Consider the following 16,191-nt stretch of genomic DNA (forward strand, 5'->3'; position numbering starts at 1 on the left):
CTTGCCTGTGTTGTGGCCGGGGGAAGGCGAGGCACGATACTCCAGCCAATTCTTCAGCTATTGATCATTTTGGAGTCAATCAGAGCTGCGCACGGGTCTCTGGGCTCATCCCACAAGCACTTTGTGGCCCTCGCTTGAGGGTTTGGGGTTGGAGGTTGGCCAAGGGTTTGAGCTGTCGTGCAGGGTTTAGTTCCACCTGCTCGCTTGCTGACGGCACCTGGTGGGTGGCAGTGTTTGCTCTGGCCTTTGGGGGCATCTCCTGCAGGATGTGATTGTGGCTGCTGGATGTGGAGTCACCTCTGGAGATCTCCAGCTCCGCTTCCTGCTTCAACAGAGCTGGACGGAGGAGGAACAAAAGGCACTGCAGCGCGATCCCAGCCTTGGGGAGAGGGGACAGCCTGGGAATAGGGAATAAACCTGGTGGTTTCCCCTGGGTTTGGTTCAGCGTGGAGCTGGAGGTGCTGTCAGCTGAGGTGCCTCCAGTTTGAAGAGGTGCTCCAGGGCACGTCCTCTGAGGTGACGTCTGCTGGGAGGCCACCGAGGAGGTTCAAGGGCTCTCTTGTGTGTCCCTGCACCAGCACCAGGCTGGGTGTGGGCCCTGGAGCCCTGCTGCTGAGCTCCTGTGGTGGGTTCCCTGCTGGGTGAATCCATCCTGGCTTTTGGGTGTCTGCTCTGGGTGCCGAGCTGCCTGCCCGCGGGGACGGACGGGGACGGCTCCCAGTGCCCTGCCCTTGGCTAACAGGTGCCTGCACGCGGAGCTTAATCCCCAGTAATCCCCCGGCCCGTCGGGCGCAGCCGGGCGTGAAACTGGGAATGGAGAAACAGCAACTGGGTCAAGGAGAGCAGTCTCTCCTCGCCGGGTGAGCCAGGTCAGCACAGAGACCCTGCCGGTGGCACAGCTGAGTCAGGCTCAGGCCCAGGCCCTGCACGTGGAGCTGACGGGCCCGTCGTGTGTCACAGGCGGCTCTGCCCGGAGCACGGGGCTCGTGGTGGGGCCGGGGTGATGCACGAGGGTGGGAAATGCTGGGATGTGTGACAGGTGAGGAGCAGCAGTGAGTCAGTGCCAAAATGGGAGCCTTCAGCTCGCGGTGCCTGCTTTGGGAGCCACCAGAGAGGCTCTGGGGCAGGTGCTGAGCGTGAAAAGTTGCTGTGGTTGCTCCACAGCATCCTGCACGGCCGGGCCGTGCGATCTTCCATCATTACTGATCGTGCTTAGTCCCAAGCCACCAGATTCCTATCTCCACAGGACAACGAGCTGCCTTGCTCCAAATGCAACTGGAATTCACTGTTGTTTACAGCCCAGCTGGCTCCGTGGGGTGGGTGGGAGCTGCAGCCTGAGATGTGGCTGAGAGAGGAGGGAGCAGGAGATGGCTGAGGGCTGGGTGAGCTCGGCCTCTCCACGAAGGAGTCACCGAGGACCAGAAGGAGCAAAGGAGCAGCACACAGCTGGGCTCCCACAAGGCCTGGGACCAAACCTGTGCCTTGCCAGGATCCATGCTCGGGCAGGCAGCTCCTGACAGATGCCAGGTCTACTCCTGATGCCAGCCTTCCTCCCACCCACGTGGCCATGGCCCCCAGCACTTCCTTCCCCAAAAGAGCCCCTGGCAAACTCAGCAGCTCCTCTGGCTGCTCACGTTGGACATGAGAGCCTCCCCGAGCCTCCCTAGGCTGGCTCCATGTTATCTCCTCGCTTAGTTCCCTGTGAACGGGGGGTACGGATGGGAGGCACCGTGCCATCATCCTCCGTGGGTCCCCCACGTGCGGTGAGCCACGGGCAGGGACCTTGGAGGAGCTGACGTTGGTGCCCCATGGCACAAAGGGACAGGATGGGTGGTGCTTCCACCCCAGACATCCTGCTGGGGGGATGCTGATGGCATGTGGTGGCTGTGTCCCGGAGCCACCTGGTGCCTCATGGCTTAGCCTCCTGCCCTGGCTGCCCACCGCGTGCCAAACCCCATCTGTAAGCAGCCGCAACAGGTCCTGCCAGCCTCCTCGTGACCCAGGCCTCTGCCAGGGAGCCCTGCCACGTTGTTATCAGCCCTTCCTAAGCCGTCTTCGCTCCCCACCTTTTCCTCTTGGCTGTGCCCCAGCCCGGGGACCCTGGCAGCAGGGTGTAGGCACCCCGGTGGGTTGGGTTCCTCACCGCGTGGGAGCTGGGGGCTGAACCGCAGCACCCTGGGCATCGTGAGAGCACGGCTGGTTGGAAGCAGACCCACAGCCCCAAACCTTACCGTGCTCCCCTTGCCCATGTTGGCCAGTGCTGACCACCAGCAGCCTCAGCAGGGGCTGCCTGGGGTGTGCAGGGCTCTGCCTGTGGCTCCCTGCACGCCCTGCCAGGTCCCCGGCTGAGATTGGGGGCGAGCAGAGCAGGGCAGTAAGGACAGGGCATCCCAAGGGGAATGCCAGAGTGGCTGGGAGTTACGTGGGATTGCCAGGCTGATCTTCCTGGAGCCAAAAAGTTTGAAGCCAAGCTGTCCTTGGCGACTTCTGTCCAAGCTGGAATTCTCCCCAGAAAATTATTATTTCTTTTCTTTTTTTCTCTATCCTTTTTTTTTTCTCTCTCTCTTTCTCTCTCTCTCTCTCTTTTTTTCCCCCTTTTATTTTATTTTATTTATTTATTTATTTATTTATTTTTCTGGGAGGTCAGAACAGATTTTGCATCCTCGCTCCACCCAGCCATGAGAAGTGCTTTGGCCCCTGGAAGTTGTCAGCCGGAGCCTCCCATATTCCTGCAGGGCTGCGCTGCCCAAAACAGGGAATCTGGGGCTCCTGGGGCAGTGCACGTGCATGCGAGGTGCTGTGAGGGGATATTTCTGTTCTCCTGGACCAGCTTGCCACATCACAGCCTTTGTCTACAGACCTTTTATTTTGCATTTTCCATTTAGGCTCACCTCTAGAGGTGCTGTTTGTCATGGGTTTAGTGAGAGCTCATGCAGGGCACGCAGGCAGATGCTGGTGCTCCCCAAAAGACCCCAAAGCTGACAGGCAGCTCAAATATCTGTGTCTCTATGTACACCAGCGTGGGAGGTGGGTGTAAAGGAAGCGTGGCAGGGCATCGGTGTTGGCAACACGGCCTCAAAACCCCAGGAAGGTCTCGCCCAGCTGCCAGCAATGACCAGGGCACGTTGTGCTGCTCTGGTGTGCGTGCTCAAGGGGATTTGGGTTTTGAAACACGGAGAGGCAGAACCTCCCCTTGATCACGGGGGCTCGGGCGGGTTTGATTACAGCACGAGGTGGGCACAGCACCAGCTGGCTGGCACGTCAGCGAGGCAGGATGCGTACAGCTGCCCGCACGCAGCCGGGAGGAAGAAGGAGGGGATGAGATGAGGTCAGGGGGTTGGATGCTCCCCTTCGTCACCCTCTGGCTGTTTTGTCTCATGATGCCCAATCTGGGCTCCTATCCTGAAGCATTTTCCAGGCCGTGCTGCCTGCACCCTGCAGGTACAGGTACAGGGCACGCACCAAGCTGCACGGGTCCCAGTCTCTGACAGCCCCAGCCCGGCACAGCTTGGTGAGGTGGCACAGTCAGGAAGCGTGGACTTCAGAATAATGCAGCTACAAGGCAGAACGTGTTTGAAGCCCACTTTTCTCACATCGTGGCCATGTGGCCTGAGCTCTGCGCTCAGCTCCTGTGCAGCTCGGCTTGGCGTGGCTTCTCCAAAACCCAGCACCAAGCTGCCATCAGAAGGCCTTCCCAGGGAGAGCTGCCCAGGAAGCTTAGGGGCTCATCGCAGCCAAATGGCACAGCAGCTCTCCTGGTTTAAAAACTGCTCTTTTAAAACACACATCCTATTCGGCTCGGGCAGAGCTCCTCTGTGTGCCCAGGGTGCTGCAATCCCAGCTTGGCGCAGGCGTGCCTCCTGCAGGTGACAGGCAGCCTCGGGAAGGGCAGGCTCCCAGCGCAGGCACACCTGCATTCACCCGCTTGACTCACGGGTGCAAACGCAAGTGTCACTGCTGAGGTCAGCGAGGAAGCCTCTCAAATTGCCGTGCAGCTCGGGCTCACGTCAGGAGCCTTCCTGCCTCGTCACACGGCTCCGTGGGACCGCTCTGCTGCACCGACGGGGCTGGGAGGGAGCGCGCCTAATCCTGGGCGCGGAGCGGATGCACGAGGGACAGGCGTCAGCTCCCTCGTCAAGCCGTGACCCCGGGGGCGTGCAGCTCTTGGGCCACCTCTCGCCCCAAAGGTTTGCCTCAGCTGGCCCTTGGCAGTCAGGGGAGCGCCGCCCTCGCAAGCCCCCGTTGGCACTGGCGGTGGCGGCGTGCTCCACGGGCACGTTTCTGCGCGTGGGCCCTGCAGGGCGCAGCTGGGGTGGCTTAGGGTGCCGTGCGAGACCAAGCACGAGGATGCTGATGGTGGGGCCTGCCCCCAGCAGCTCTGCTCTGTTCCAGCAGGATGTGGTGCTGGCGCTGCTGCTCACGGGGCCGGAGGCCGCAGGAGGTGAGGGGCAGAGAGGTGCTGGAAGAGCCGCGGCACGCACCGCAGGAGCCCAGCGAGGGGAAGCACCGATTCCTGGCACGTGCAGCGTGCCCTCGCTGTAAGAAAGAAAATGATCTCTGGAGAGGCCTGAGCAAGAAACCCAAGCTGGCAGCGCGTGGCAGCGCACATCCTGCCTTCCCCAGGGCTTTGTGCCCGCAGCAGCTCCTCTCCTCGCTCGGCTCCGCGCGGTGGTGCTGCGGCCCCGCCGTGCTCACTCAGGGCTGCTTCGGAGAGCTCTGGCTGCGGGTTTCCTCGTGGTGGTGTGTTGTGTTTTCTTTTTTTTTCCCCTTGGAGGAGGGATAGTCAGAGTTTAGAGAGGACCGCAGGGAGCAGAAGTGCCTGCTGCTGTCTCCGCTCGCCCCTAAAGGACAGGCTTAAACTCGTCTGCAGCCCAGACCAAACACCACCGGCACCAGCTCTTTGGAAAAAAAGAAGGCAACAAAGGATGCCGGTGGCGGGGGAGACCCTGCCTTCTTATTCCAAAACCCTGTGGCTGATTCCTTTCCCTTCTTTCTCCAGCCTTTGAAAGTGGCCGTGAGGAAGGGGCTGAAGGAGTTACAGGGGGACAGGGCAGCCCCCCGGGTGGCAGCCCTCCTGCAAGCCCCCCTCCTGCCTTGGCTACAGCATCACAGCAAGGAGCAAACCCGCCTGTCCTGGGGGGTTTTGCCCAATCCCCCAAATGCAGACTGGGCAGCCCGCAGGCCCCGTGGGACACGAGCTGGGACCCCAAAAGCGCCCCGGTCTCACAGCTGCCCCTGGGGGACCCCCGCTGCCAGCAGCACGGAGCCATGGAGGTGGGCGTGAGGGAGCTGGCGCCCGGGGGCTGCTGTTTGCTGGGAAGAAACCTCCTTACCACCCATTTTCACCCGCTTCCCCCACTCGTGACCCCCCCGGGCTCCGTGCCGGGCCTCGCCCCCATCTCCCCCCTCCTCTCTCCCCCCTCCCCAGTTTCCCCGGCCGGGGGTGGGGGTGCGCTCGGGCAGCCCCCTGCGCTCCGCAGGTGGGAAGCACCGCCCGGGGCGGCCCCAAACCCCGACCCCAAGCCCATCCCCGGCTCCGCCCGCCGGGGAGGGAGCCCGGGAGGCTGGGGGCGAGGCCGGGAGGCTGGGGGCGAGGCCGGGGGGCCGGCAGGGAGGCGGGGGCCCTGCCCGGCCCCGCCCGCGCCCTCCGCGCCGCACCTGAGCGCGCAGCGGCGTCCCCATCCCCATCCCCATCCCCATCCCCATCCTCATCCTCATCTTCATCCCCATCCTCATCCTCACACCCCCCCCCAGCCCTCCCATGGCGCTGCGGCTGCTGCTGTGCCTGGCGGCGCTGGGAGCCGGCTGCCGGGCAGGGCCCCCCCCCCGGCCCCTCCACCGAGCCGCCGCTGCAGGACGAGGCGGACAACCAGGAGAACATCCTCTCGCAGGTCCGGGGGGGTGCCGAGGGGGGGGTGCCGCTGTTACTGCCCCCGGGGGGCTTGGGGGAAGCCGGGGGGTCCTTTGGGGGGCGCTGGGTGGGCGCATGGGGGGGCTCTGGGTGCCCGGAGAGGGGCGTCCCATGGCCGGGCTGTGCGCCCCCCCTCCGAAATGCGCTGCGTGCTGCTGTCTGCCCCCCGGAACAGCTTTTTGGGGTGGCTGCTGGACAAACAAACCCCGTCCCGGTTGTGTTCGGGCTCCCCAAAGCACTTTCTGCAGCTGAAGGAAATTCCTGGCACGGTGCGGGGCTGCTCGGCGGGGCTGTCCCACCGCCGGGTCCCGCTGTCTGTAGGGTTATTTTGGCTGCCCCAGCCCTGCAAAGAAGCCTGGCTCGGGGCAGCAGGTGGCTTACGGGGTGGCTGTTCCCCAAAGGACACCAAGCATGAAGGAACAGCGGGATGGGCTTCACCCCTAAAGCTCCTAGAGCCTGGGTCCATCTTATATGGACAAGAAGACCACGCTGGTGGGGGAAGGCGGCTTTCCCCGTGTAGGGGCAGAAAGCCCAGAGCTTTGTAGGGGACTTGTCCACCGGTTTTGGGATGGTTTCCTGGAGGATTGGGGCACCATGAGGCTCCCCGAGGGGCCTGACGGTGCCGGTGCTCAGCTGCTAGGTGACTACGACAAGGTGAAGGCGGTGTCCGAGGGCTCGGACTGCCGCTGCAAGTGCCTGGTCAGGCCCCTGGGCCGCGGCGCCTGCCAGCGGATCAACGAGGGCGCCTTCAGAGCCGAGGACTTCTACACGGTGGAGACCATCACCTCGGGACCCGGCTGCAAGTGCGCCTGCGTCGCCCCCCCCGTCCGCCCTCAACCCCTGCGAGGGCGACTTCAGGCTGAAGAAGCTGCGGGAGGCGGAGAGCAGTGACCTGAAGGTAGGGGCACGGCGAGGATTTTCGGGGTCCTCGCGCCTCCCGGGGGCGCGCTGTGGGAGCGGGTGGCGCTGGTGACATCCCCTGGGCACCAGGGGGACGGTTTGCTGCCTGTGGGCGCAGAGGCACAGAGGCATTTTCCAATAAATTCATCCATCTGGGTTTAGGAGTGTACAAAAATCCCTGGGGAAGCTGCCACCACCAGCTGGCGGGTGTCAGAGCCCTCGTGGATGGCCGGGACTGCCTCAGGCAGCTGCTGGCAGTGATCCCCCATGGCCCCATTCATCCCCCCCTGCCCTCGGTGCCCCGCAGCAGAGGGACGCCCCGCGGGATGCTCACAGGGCTGGTTTGGTTTCTGCAGGCTGCAAACCACTGATGTGTCAGCACGAAAGTGTGCCGCAGGGCTGGCGGGGACGGTGGCGGGGTGGCTTTTGTCCTTGCTGCGATCACAGTCTGAAGTTTTTTGGTGGCCCCTCGGCCGGCAGCACCGTGCCGTGTCCCCGGGGACGCCTCGCAGCCAGCGCCGGCCCTCGAGGAACTGGCCCCGGCTCCCCGGGCGTTTCGCAAGGACCCGCGGCCAAACCGCCTCGCGGAGCCTGTCCAAGCACTGCGCACGTGGGGATCGTCCTTGCTGCTAGAGCCCGGCCACAGGAGCTGTGGGGAGGCTCCCCAAAATGAGGCGGGCAGTGCTGGGAGCACCCCAGGGCGTGCAGCAAATGTTGGCGGGGATTCTCAGAGCGGGGAAAAGCAAACCCCCAGCGGGCAAAGCGAGGGAGATGGAGTTGGTCGGGGTGTGCGCATCGGCACGGTGCGTCGGGGAGGGTCAGCCCGGGGCAGCTGAATCCAAATTCCCCTTTTTGAGGGCCGGCAGCTTGCTGCTGGTCCTCTGCTGGTGTTCCTGGGGGCCTGGAGCCTGACCTGGAGCCCTCCCCAGCCCTTCTGTGCCCGTGCCCGACCACAGGGCTCCTCTGCCCTCTGCTCCCACGGCCATCCCCACCTGGGTGGGACCAGGGCAGGCACCTCTTAAATGGGGGCTGCAAGGAGGAGGCAGGAGGCAGCATCCCTCCAACGAGGGGGTTCCCCGGGGCAGCCGGCTCTTACTAGGCTGGCGCTGAACTTCGGCCCCCGCGCGCTGTTGCCTTTGTGAGTATTTTTATTTTTTAACGAGCTTCCCCTGCTTCCAGGAAAAACAAGCACGGGATGGCAGGAGCTCAGAGTCTGATCTCAAACGCGTTTTATGTTCGCTCCTTGGCTCCTCGGCTGCCAGCCGTGTCACTTGGGGAGCTGACCCTTGGGGACGTGAGCGCCGCGCTCCCCTTGCACCCAGCACGCGGTGCTGTGCTCCGTGCCCCTGCCTGCCCCGTGGGCTGGGTGGGCCGAGGTTGTTTATCCCCTCCAGGAGCATTAAGAGTAGCTCATCGTCCCCAGATGCAGAGTGCTGGCTGTACAGGGACAAAACTGCTCTCTAATATCCCCTTGTGCTCAGATGCGTGCGTTACCCTTGACTTTTGGCTACTGAAACCCTTCTGGGTGCTTCATATCAAGCACCTCTGCCTGACGGTGTGCTCCGTTTGCCTTGCAGCTGTCCTCCATCGTCGAGATGCTGGAGAGTGCCTTCTACGGCTTGGACCTGCTGAAGCTGCACTCGGTCACCACGAAGCTGGTGGGCCGGGTGGAGAGGCTGGAGGAGGTAAGGCAGCCCCCTCACCTTCGGGCCGCGGCCGAAACCCTGTACCTGGTGCCTGGGGTGGGCTCGGAGCCTCCTTAATGTTGGAGGAAACCATAATTAACTCTTCTGGCTTGTTCCTCGGTGCTGCTAAAAGATAGATTTGGTTCAGTTTTCCCCTGGCTAGCACGATGCAGGGTGGCAATTCGCTGAGCCGTGCTCAGAGCGAAGAGCGCGGCGCGCTCCCCGGGTCTGTGTCTGGGGCAGCAGTCCCACATTCTTGTTGGAGCAGCACGGACCCGTTCGGCTGCAGCCAGCGGCCAAGACGCGGTGATTTATAAAGCCAAAATTCCACTTGCAAAGTGTTTTGGGAAGGCACGGGGTGCTCCGCCTCGGGGTCAGGCGAGAGACAGCCGAGAGGAGCACGCTTGGCCGCGAGGAGCCGGCTTTCCAAACAGGGTGTTGACCCAAAAGGAGGAAAAGGGTTTTGAGGTCTGAAAATAATAAAACACCGCTGTGTGTGCTTGCAATCCCACCCTCCTCCTGCGGTTTGGCTCGCTCCCCAGGTGTTGTTGGGGCTGCCGTTGAGTCCTGGGTGAGGAAGGAAGGGGAGCGGTGACACGGGGCCGTGCCGCTGCGGAGCGGGGCTCGGCGTGGGGGGCGTCCTGCCCCGGGGGTTTGTGCACGCCTGAGGCCAGCGGGGTGAAAATGTCAGCTCGGAGGCTTGGGGAGTGCCAAGGAGAGCGTCCCCGTGCTTTCCCTGCTCTCGCTTTTCCAGCAGCACCCTCTGAGGATGCGCCTGACAGCGCCGCGAGCAGCCGGGGTTTGGGGAAGGCACCTCCGAAGGGGGCAGCTGCGGGCAGCAGCTGGGAGCAGCCTCCTGTCCCCGGCCTCGCACCCAAATTCCTGCCCGCGGGGCCGGCTGCAGGGGACAGCTGGGTGCTGGGGGAGGTCTCGGCATCGCTCCAAGGTGTTGGCCCCCAGGCGAGAAGGGTTTTGGCAGCTGCTCCCCCGAGAAGCAGCTGAGCGGCCCCAGGGAGCATCACAGGGCACTGTGTCAGTGGTGGCCCTCTGCTCAAGAAGATTTTGTCCCCCAAGAGCAGATATTACACAAAATAAGTGACAAGGGCACAGGACAGTTGGAAACAGCCATGCTCCCTGAAGGAGGAGGGTGTCAAAGCTGCTTCTGCTCCTAGGAGAGCATCTTAAAGCTCCCCTCTTCCTCTCCTTACTGCAACAAAAAGCTTGCTGAGGAGTCCCCGTGTTACAGGACTCGGCCTCAAAACTAAACGCAAATCGAGATTAAATGCCCTGCAGGGTGGCGGGCTAACCGGGCTCGGGTGGCTGTTTTTGGAGGGGAAGGGACTGCCAGTTTTTTTTCCAGCATGACAAGGTGTCGCGCACAAACGCTGCGTGGTTGGACCCCGGAGCTGAGCTCGGCAGAGCTGGCACCTCCTCTGCTTCGTCGTCAGCTCGCAGCTGTTGCTTCAGCTGGCAGCTCCGGGGTCACAGATGGAGGTCACGGCGGATTTTAGGAGAGATTAATGGCAGGACAGATTCGAGATGAAGGATCGGGGGGGAACTGCCTCCAGGCTGTGTGCAAAAGTGCTCTGATTGATGTGCCGTCTACTCGAGCGGCTGAAGATGGAGAGGACCAAGAGGTTTTGAGCCCAGAGCCCCCCTCCTCCAGGGGTCCGGGCTGGGGTGAATCCCCTCTCTCCTTCCCAGGGCATGGCCAGGAACCTCAGCGGGGAGCGAGCCGCCGTGGAGGAGCCTCTGCAGGAGCCCCAGGGCCGGGAGAACTGCTCCAGCCTCATCTCCAACAGCCTCGCCGACATCGAGGGCTCGCTGCAGAGGGACGCGGAGGCTGCCTACGTGCACACCGAGGTACGGCCGCCTGGCACCAGCCCTGCCCTGCCTTCCCCGTGCCCCCAGCGCCACGCCGTAAGGCTGGGCATCGAGGCAGCCCAGCTCTAGGTTATTATTTTCCCTCCCCGCTCAGCAAAGCCCGGCCCCAGCCTGCTGCTCCCGGCACGGCCCAGCTGCGGCCGGGACGTGGGAGGCAGCGGGACCGGGCTGCTCCCCGCGCCTCCCCCTCCTGCTTTTCCAGGTCGGAGTGCTCGGAAAGACTGATGTCATTGCGGGGCCGGCCGGCAGCCGCTGGGAAGCCTTTGATTAGCGGGGCTCGGGGGCTCCGGGGACGGGCAGCGCGTTGCTTTCCATCACCAGCAGCTCCCCGCCAGCTCCCGCGCCCGCAGGCTGCGGGCAGAGACGTGGGCATCCCGTGGGTCTGCCCCACGTGGGGGCAATCCTGCTGGGGCAGGGCTTTCTGTGCTGCTGCTGCGATGAGCGAGGAGGGTGTTTGCGGGGGAAAAGCCCCGCTGGGGTGTCCTGACCCCCTCCCTGCCCTGGTTGTACGAGCTGGGGAGGCTTTGTGCTGGTCTGCGCCTTGGTGCTCTGGCCTCTGCCCCCTGCCTGTGTGATGCTGGGGACCCCAGGCTGCCCTGCCCGTGATGTGGGGGGCACGGCTGGCAGGGGGGTGCCCGCTGGGGGTCCCAGTCCTGCCATGGGGCCGTTATCACCCCGAGTGACCTCATTTCCCAGCACTCCCCCTTCCGCGCCGTTAATTGCAGCGGGGCTTCGAAGGAATCCTGGGCCCGTCCCCGCAGCCAAATGGGCACGGCTTCAACGCTCCGTCTGTCTTTCCATTTTGCTTTAATGAGGTGAAATCCCACAGCCCTGAGCCGTGGCTGCTGGGCTCTGCCTGCGCTCGGCTGCCCAGCATCACTCATGATCCAACGCAGGGCACGGCAAGCCCTGAGGAAGGATGGCACAACCTGTGCCAACCCCCTGCCCTTTCCCCCCAAAATCTTCCCATAACAAGCTCCCCATCTCCTGCAGGGCAAGTACGAGGAAAGGTTCCTGAAGGACGAGACCATCTCTCAGCAGATCAACTCCGTCGAGTCCCTCCCAGAGCTGCACCTGGCTCCGGAGGAGGAGAAGCCCAAGCAGCTCCTGCAGAGGAAGCTGCGGCTGCGCAGCCGGCCTCCTTCCAAGCCCACCATCGTGCGAGGGGTCACCTACTACAAGGCGCAGTCCGGCGAGTTGGAGAACGACATCGAGGAGCAGCGTGAGTCGGGTTTGTGGCCCCAGTCCCCATCAGAAGCAGCCTCGTCCCTCGGGAATCTGTGGGGACAGCGTGGGGGACACGGTGCCTTCGGAGTAGGGAGCAGGGGGCTTGGAGACGTGGGCTGGGGGACGGGGCGCGGAGGTGCTGGGCCAGGCTGCTGGCAGGGCGGGGGAACCAAAGGAGTGAGCCGTGGGGATGGATGAGCTGCTAATCCGGGAGACGTGGTTTCTGAGAGGAGGCCAGAGCAGGAAAACCGAAGCTGCAGGATGGAAATAAAAGGGCAGGAGATGAAAACACGGGGTGGAGGGGAGCTCCGAGTCCCGTTCCTCTCAGGGGTGCTGTGGGGCTAGCGCTGGGCGTGTTGGTCGAGCAGCAGGACCAGCGGGCAAACCACCACTGAGAGCATCAGTGTGGGCATCCAGCGCCCACACCCAGACGGGTGGGCTTGGCACAAGGGACGTGGGGTGGGAGGAGGAGGCTCGTGGCTCCGCTGACGCCCGTGTCCATGTGGCAGAGGACGAGCTGTTCAGCGGGGACAACACGGTGGACCTGCTGATCGAGGACCAGCTCCTGCGGCCCAGCGGGCGGGCGGGCGAGGCTGTGAGGAAGCCCTCCCCGGTGGGGTGGCCGCCCACCCCCAGCAGCGACCCCACCACCGCCGCGCCGACCACCCTGCCCTTGTCCCCTGCCGCCTCCGTGGGGCCGACGCCGGACCCCAACACCGTGAGCCCGCCGCCCCCCACCCCGGGGACCACGAGCGCCCCATCGGGGCTGCCCGAGGAGGGGACCCCGCAGCTGCCGACAGCATCGGCCAGCGCGGTGGCACCCACGGCCACCGAGAGCCTGCTCGCGGCCACCAGCCACGTCCCCGGCCCCGCTGCGGCCACCGCAGCCCAGAGCCTGTGGGACACGGGGACGAGCCCTGAGCCTGGCACCGGGAGCAGCCCGGGACCCCCGGAGCAGGCGAGCACCCCCGTGACGCCGCTCAGCCCCACGATCCCCGCCACCCCGAAACAGGCGCTGGAGGAGGAGGACATCAGGAACATCATCGGTGAGTGCTCCTGCGCATGGCCACGGGGGCAGGCTCGTGCCCAGGGTGCACACCCCTGGGTTTGGTCACTGCTGGCAGATGCTGGGTTCTTTTGGGGCACCAAGCTTCACTTGTTCACTCTGGAACCTACTGATGTCCCCTCCCTGGTTTGGGGGTGGAGAGGGGTGATGCCTGCTGCCCTGCCTCCAGCCTGGTGACCCCTTTCTGCCCGCGCAGGGCGCTGCAAGGACACGCTGTCCACCATCTCGGGGCCCACCACCCAGAACACCTACGGGCGCAACGAGGGGGCCTGGATGAAGGACCCCCTGGCCAGGGAGGAGCGCATCTACGTCACCAACTACTACTACGGGAACACGCTGGTGGAGTTCAGGAACCTCGACAACTTCAAGCAAGGTGGGGTTGCGCTGTCCCTGCGTCCCCGGGGCTGTGCCAGGCCCTGCTGGGCTGCCACAAATGCCCTCCCCGTTCCATGCTAGGGTTGGGAAGGACCTTTTTGGGTGGTGGTACCTGGTGTGGGGTTCACAACACGGGGCAGGACCAGCTGCTTGTGGTGGCTGTGACCTTTCATGTCACCACGGGAGGTGTGGAAGGGGGTGCAGGAAAGGGAGGACTTCACCAGCGCGGTGTCTCTGCCTTTTAGGGCGCTGGAGCAACTCCTACAAGCTCCCCTACAGCTGGATCGGGACGGGGCACGTGGTCTACAACGGGTCCTTCTACTACAACCGGGCCTTCACCCGCAACATCATCAAGTACGACCTGAAGCAGCGCTACGTGGCCGCCTGGGCCATGCTGCACGACGTGGCCTACGAGGAGTCCACGCCGTGGCGGTGGCGGGGCCACTCGGACGTGGACTTCGCCGTGGACGAGAACGGCCTGTGGGTCATTTACCCGGCCATCAGCTACGAGGGCTTCAACCAGGAGGTGATCGTGCTGAGCAAGCTGAACGCCGCCGACCTCAGCACGCAGAAGGAGACCACGTGGCGGACGGGGCTGCGGAAGAACTTCTACGGGAACTGCTTCGTCATCTGCGGCGTCCTCTACGCCGTCGACAGCTACAACAAGAGGAACGCCAACATCTCCTACGCCTTCGACACGCACACCAACACGCAGATCATCCCCCGGCTGCTCTTCGAGAACGAGTACGCCTACACCACGCAGATAGACTATAACCCCAAGGACCGCCTGCTCTACGCCTGGGACAATGGCCACCAGGTCACCTACCACGTCATCTTTGCCTACTGAGCCCCCCGCCACGGCGGGGCACTGCGAGCGAGGGGCCACCAGCACCTTTTGTTATTATTATTATTATTTTTATTATTATTATAATTATTATTTTGTACAAATCAAAGAGTAAATGATTTTTTTTTTCGGCGTTTCAAGCTGTTTTTTTTTTTTTTGTTTGTTTTATGTTTTTTTTTTATGGCGGATTGTAGATCGATCCCCAGGCCGGGCCCACCCCCTTTGTCTCTGGTGCACCCTGCTCCTGATCCCCGGGGCGGCGCGCAGGGGCCGGTGGCAGCAGGGCTGCTCCTTCGGGAGGGGACGCCGGGCTCCACGCATGCAGGAGGAGGTGGCCCTACTCCTCAGCTTTTTTTTTTTTTGATCAACCCCAGCCCCTGGTGCAAAGCTGGCCTTTCTGCTGCAGGCTGCAGGGCCCGGCGGGACGCTGGTGTCCTGGTGGATGGGGAGCGCGTCCCCGCTCGGCACCAGCAGGTGCTTTGGAGAACCCCTGTGCGATGCGGCTGCGAGCGCAGCCCCGGTGCTGGCACTAACGCTGAGGACTGTCCCCTCTCCCCCTGGAGCCCCGGGGGGCTACGGGTGCCAGGCTGGGAGCCAGCAGCGGGAGGGGGGCTGTAAATAGCTGTAGATGACATGTTGGTGCGCTCTGTAACCCCAAATCCTCCCCCGTTGGGATTTGCCGGGTGCTGCTCTGCTGGAGGGCACGGCCAGCAGGAGCCCCCCGCCTCCCCAGCCTGGCACCATCTTGTATTTACCTGCTGTTCATAATAAAAGATCAAGTACCTTTGCAGCTGTCTGGGGCTTTCTTTGGGGCTGGGTCACCCCACAAAAGAAACACGTGCATGGGGCTGGTGCTCAGGCTGGGTTCTGCCTGCGACTGCTTGTCCTGGTGTTGCTGGAGCAGCCCCTGTCCTCCCAAGGGATGGGGAGACGGTGACAAGTGTGGCTCGGGGCTGCCTGCTGCAGTCCTAGAGGGGAAGACAAAAACCCGACCCGCCCAAGGTGGCACCTGACCTGCAGCCACCCTGCGCTGCCCCCCCTGCAGCCGCCTCTTCCCCAGGGGGCCAGGAGGAGGGTGTGGGTGCCCCGCCAGCCTTTTGCGCACGTAAAGCAGCATGAACAAGCCAACTAGTGTAATAAATAAGAGAACCATTTTATTGCCATCGGTGCTAGGGACACAGACAAGAGGACCACACGGGAAGAGAGGTGCTCTCCGCCACCGGGCTGCGGCGGTCCCACGTCCCCAACCCCTCTGCGCCAGCCCCGGGCTCGGGACTCTGCCCTGCCACCCCCGTGGCCCTTTCCACGGCACCGCTGTGGCTGCACCCATGGGTGCACCCCCTCCCCGCCCCAACCCACCCACCCACGGCACGGATTTGGGAGCGTGGCCATCACCGCCGGGTCCCCGCCGTGGCTCCCCGCAGCGAAGGGTCCCCCCGGAGCACCGCGGGGCCGCGTGCCTCTGGCTGGGGCACAGCCGGGGAGTTTCTGCTCGATGACTGCGCGAGCTGGCCCGCAGTCAGGTGGGGCCCGGGCCAGGAAAACAGAACTGGTGCAAGGAGCGCAGCCAAGCCCCTCGCCGAGCCCGGCTGCTTCCCAGCAGCTCCAGCGCCGAGGGGACGGGGGCCGCGCGGCGCTGACTACGTGGCAAAGGGCAAAGCTTTTCCACAGTGTTGCAAGGCACATATTTCACAGGGGTGTATTGCTGCTCGCCCTCCTCCTCGCCTCCCCCAAGCTGTTTGTCTTGCTGCGGGATCAACCTTTATTTCCTAACAGCCCCACACACAGACACACACACGCACACACACAAAGAATAATAATAATAATAATAATAATTAAAAAAAAACACATCGGTAAGTGGTTCAGACAAGGAGGGAAAGCCAATGGGCTGGCAAACCGAAGCCGATCATCTTCTGTGCTAACTGCAAGGGGGGAAAAAAAAGAAGTAACAACATGCTGAAGTCATTACACACGGCCGATGCGCTGCTGGCGCCCGACCCCAGCTGAGCACCGCGCCGCAGCCCCTCGGCCCTGCCCCGGCTGGCCAAAAAGGGCAGAGGGCTTCTGCGGTGGCACTCGGGGGGTGTGTTGTGGGCAGACGGTGCTCCTGTGTGTGTCTGTGTGCATGTTTCGGGAGGAAGGAGCTGTGGCTGCGTCCCACCGCACTCAGCGTGCCCCCCCCTACCCCAGCTGGGCTGGCGCCGCCTGCGAACACAGGCAGAGCCACTCAGCGGGCTGGTAGCAGTGAGGAAACATTAAATATCACCCCAAATTAAAAAAAAAAATAAGCACAGGGAGG

At 63.4% G+C, this 16,191-nt stretch overlaps 1 protein-coding gene across 1 annotated transcript; it reads left to right on the forward strand.

Moving 5' to 3' along the window:
* The first annotated feature begins 5,761 nt into the window (after window positions 1–5,761).
* OLFML2B (olfactomedin like 2B) lies at window positions 5,762–13,987 on the forward strand. The gene is given in 10 exon segments (XM_032192797.1): window positions 5,762–5,826; window positions 5,828–5,891; window positions 6,545–6,730; window positions 6,732–6,809; window positions 8,389–8,496; window positions 10,201–10,359; window positions 11,374–11,602; window positions 12,117–12,653; window positions 12,870–13,046; window positions 13,294–13,987. Coding segments are annotated over 10 exon segments (2,205 nt in total). The 3' UTR covers window positions 13,896–13,987.
* The last annotated feature ends 2,204 nt before the right edge of the window (window positions 13,988–16,191 follow it).

The sequence above is a fragment of the Aythya fuligula genome, chromosome 8 (genome assembly GCF_009819795.1).
Source record: "Aythya fuligula isolate bAytFul2 chromosome 8, bAytFul2.pri, whole genome shotgun sequence".
Taxonomy (NCBI): Eukaryota; Metazoa; Chordata; class Aves; order Anseriformes; family Anatidae; genus Aythya; species Aythya fuligula.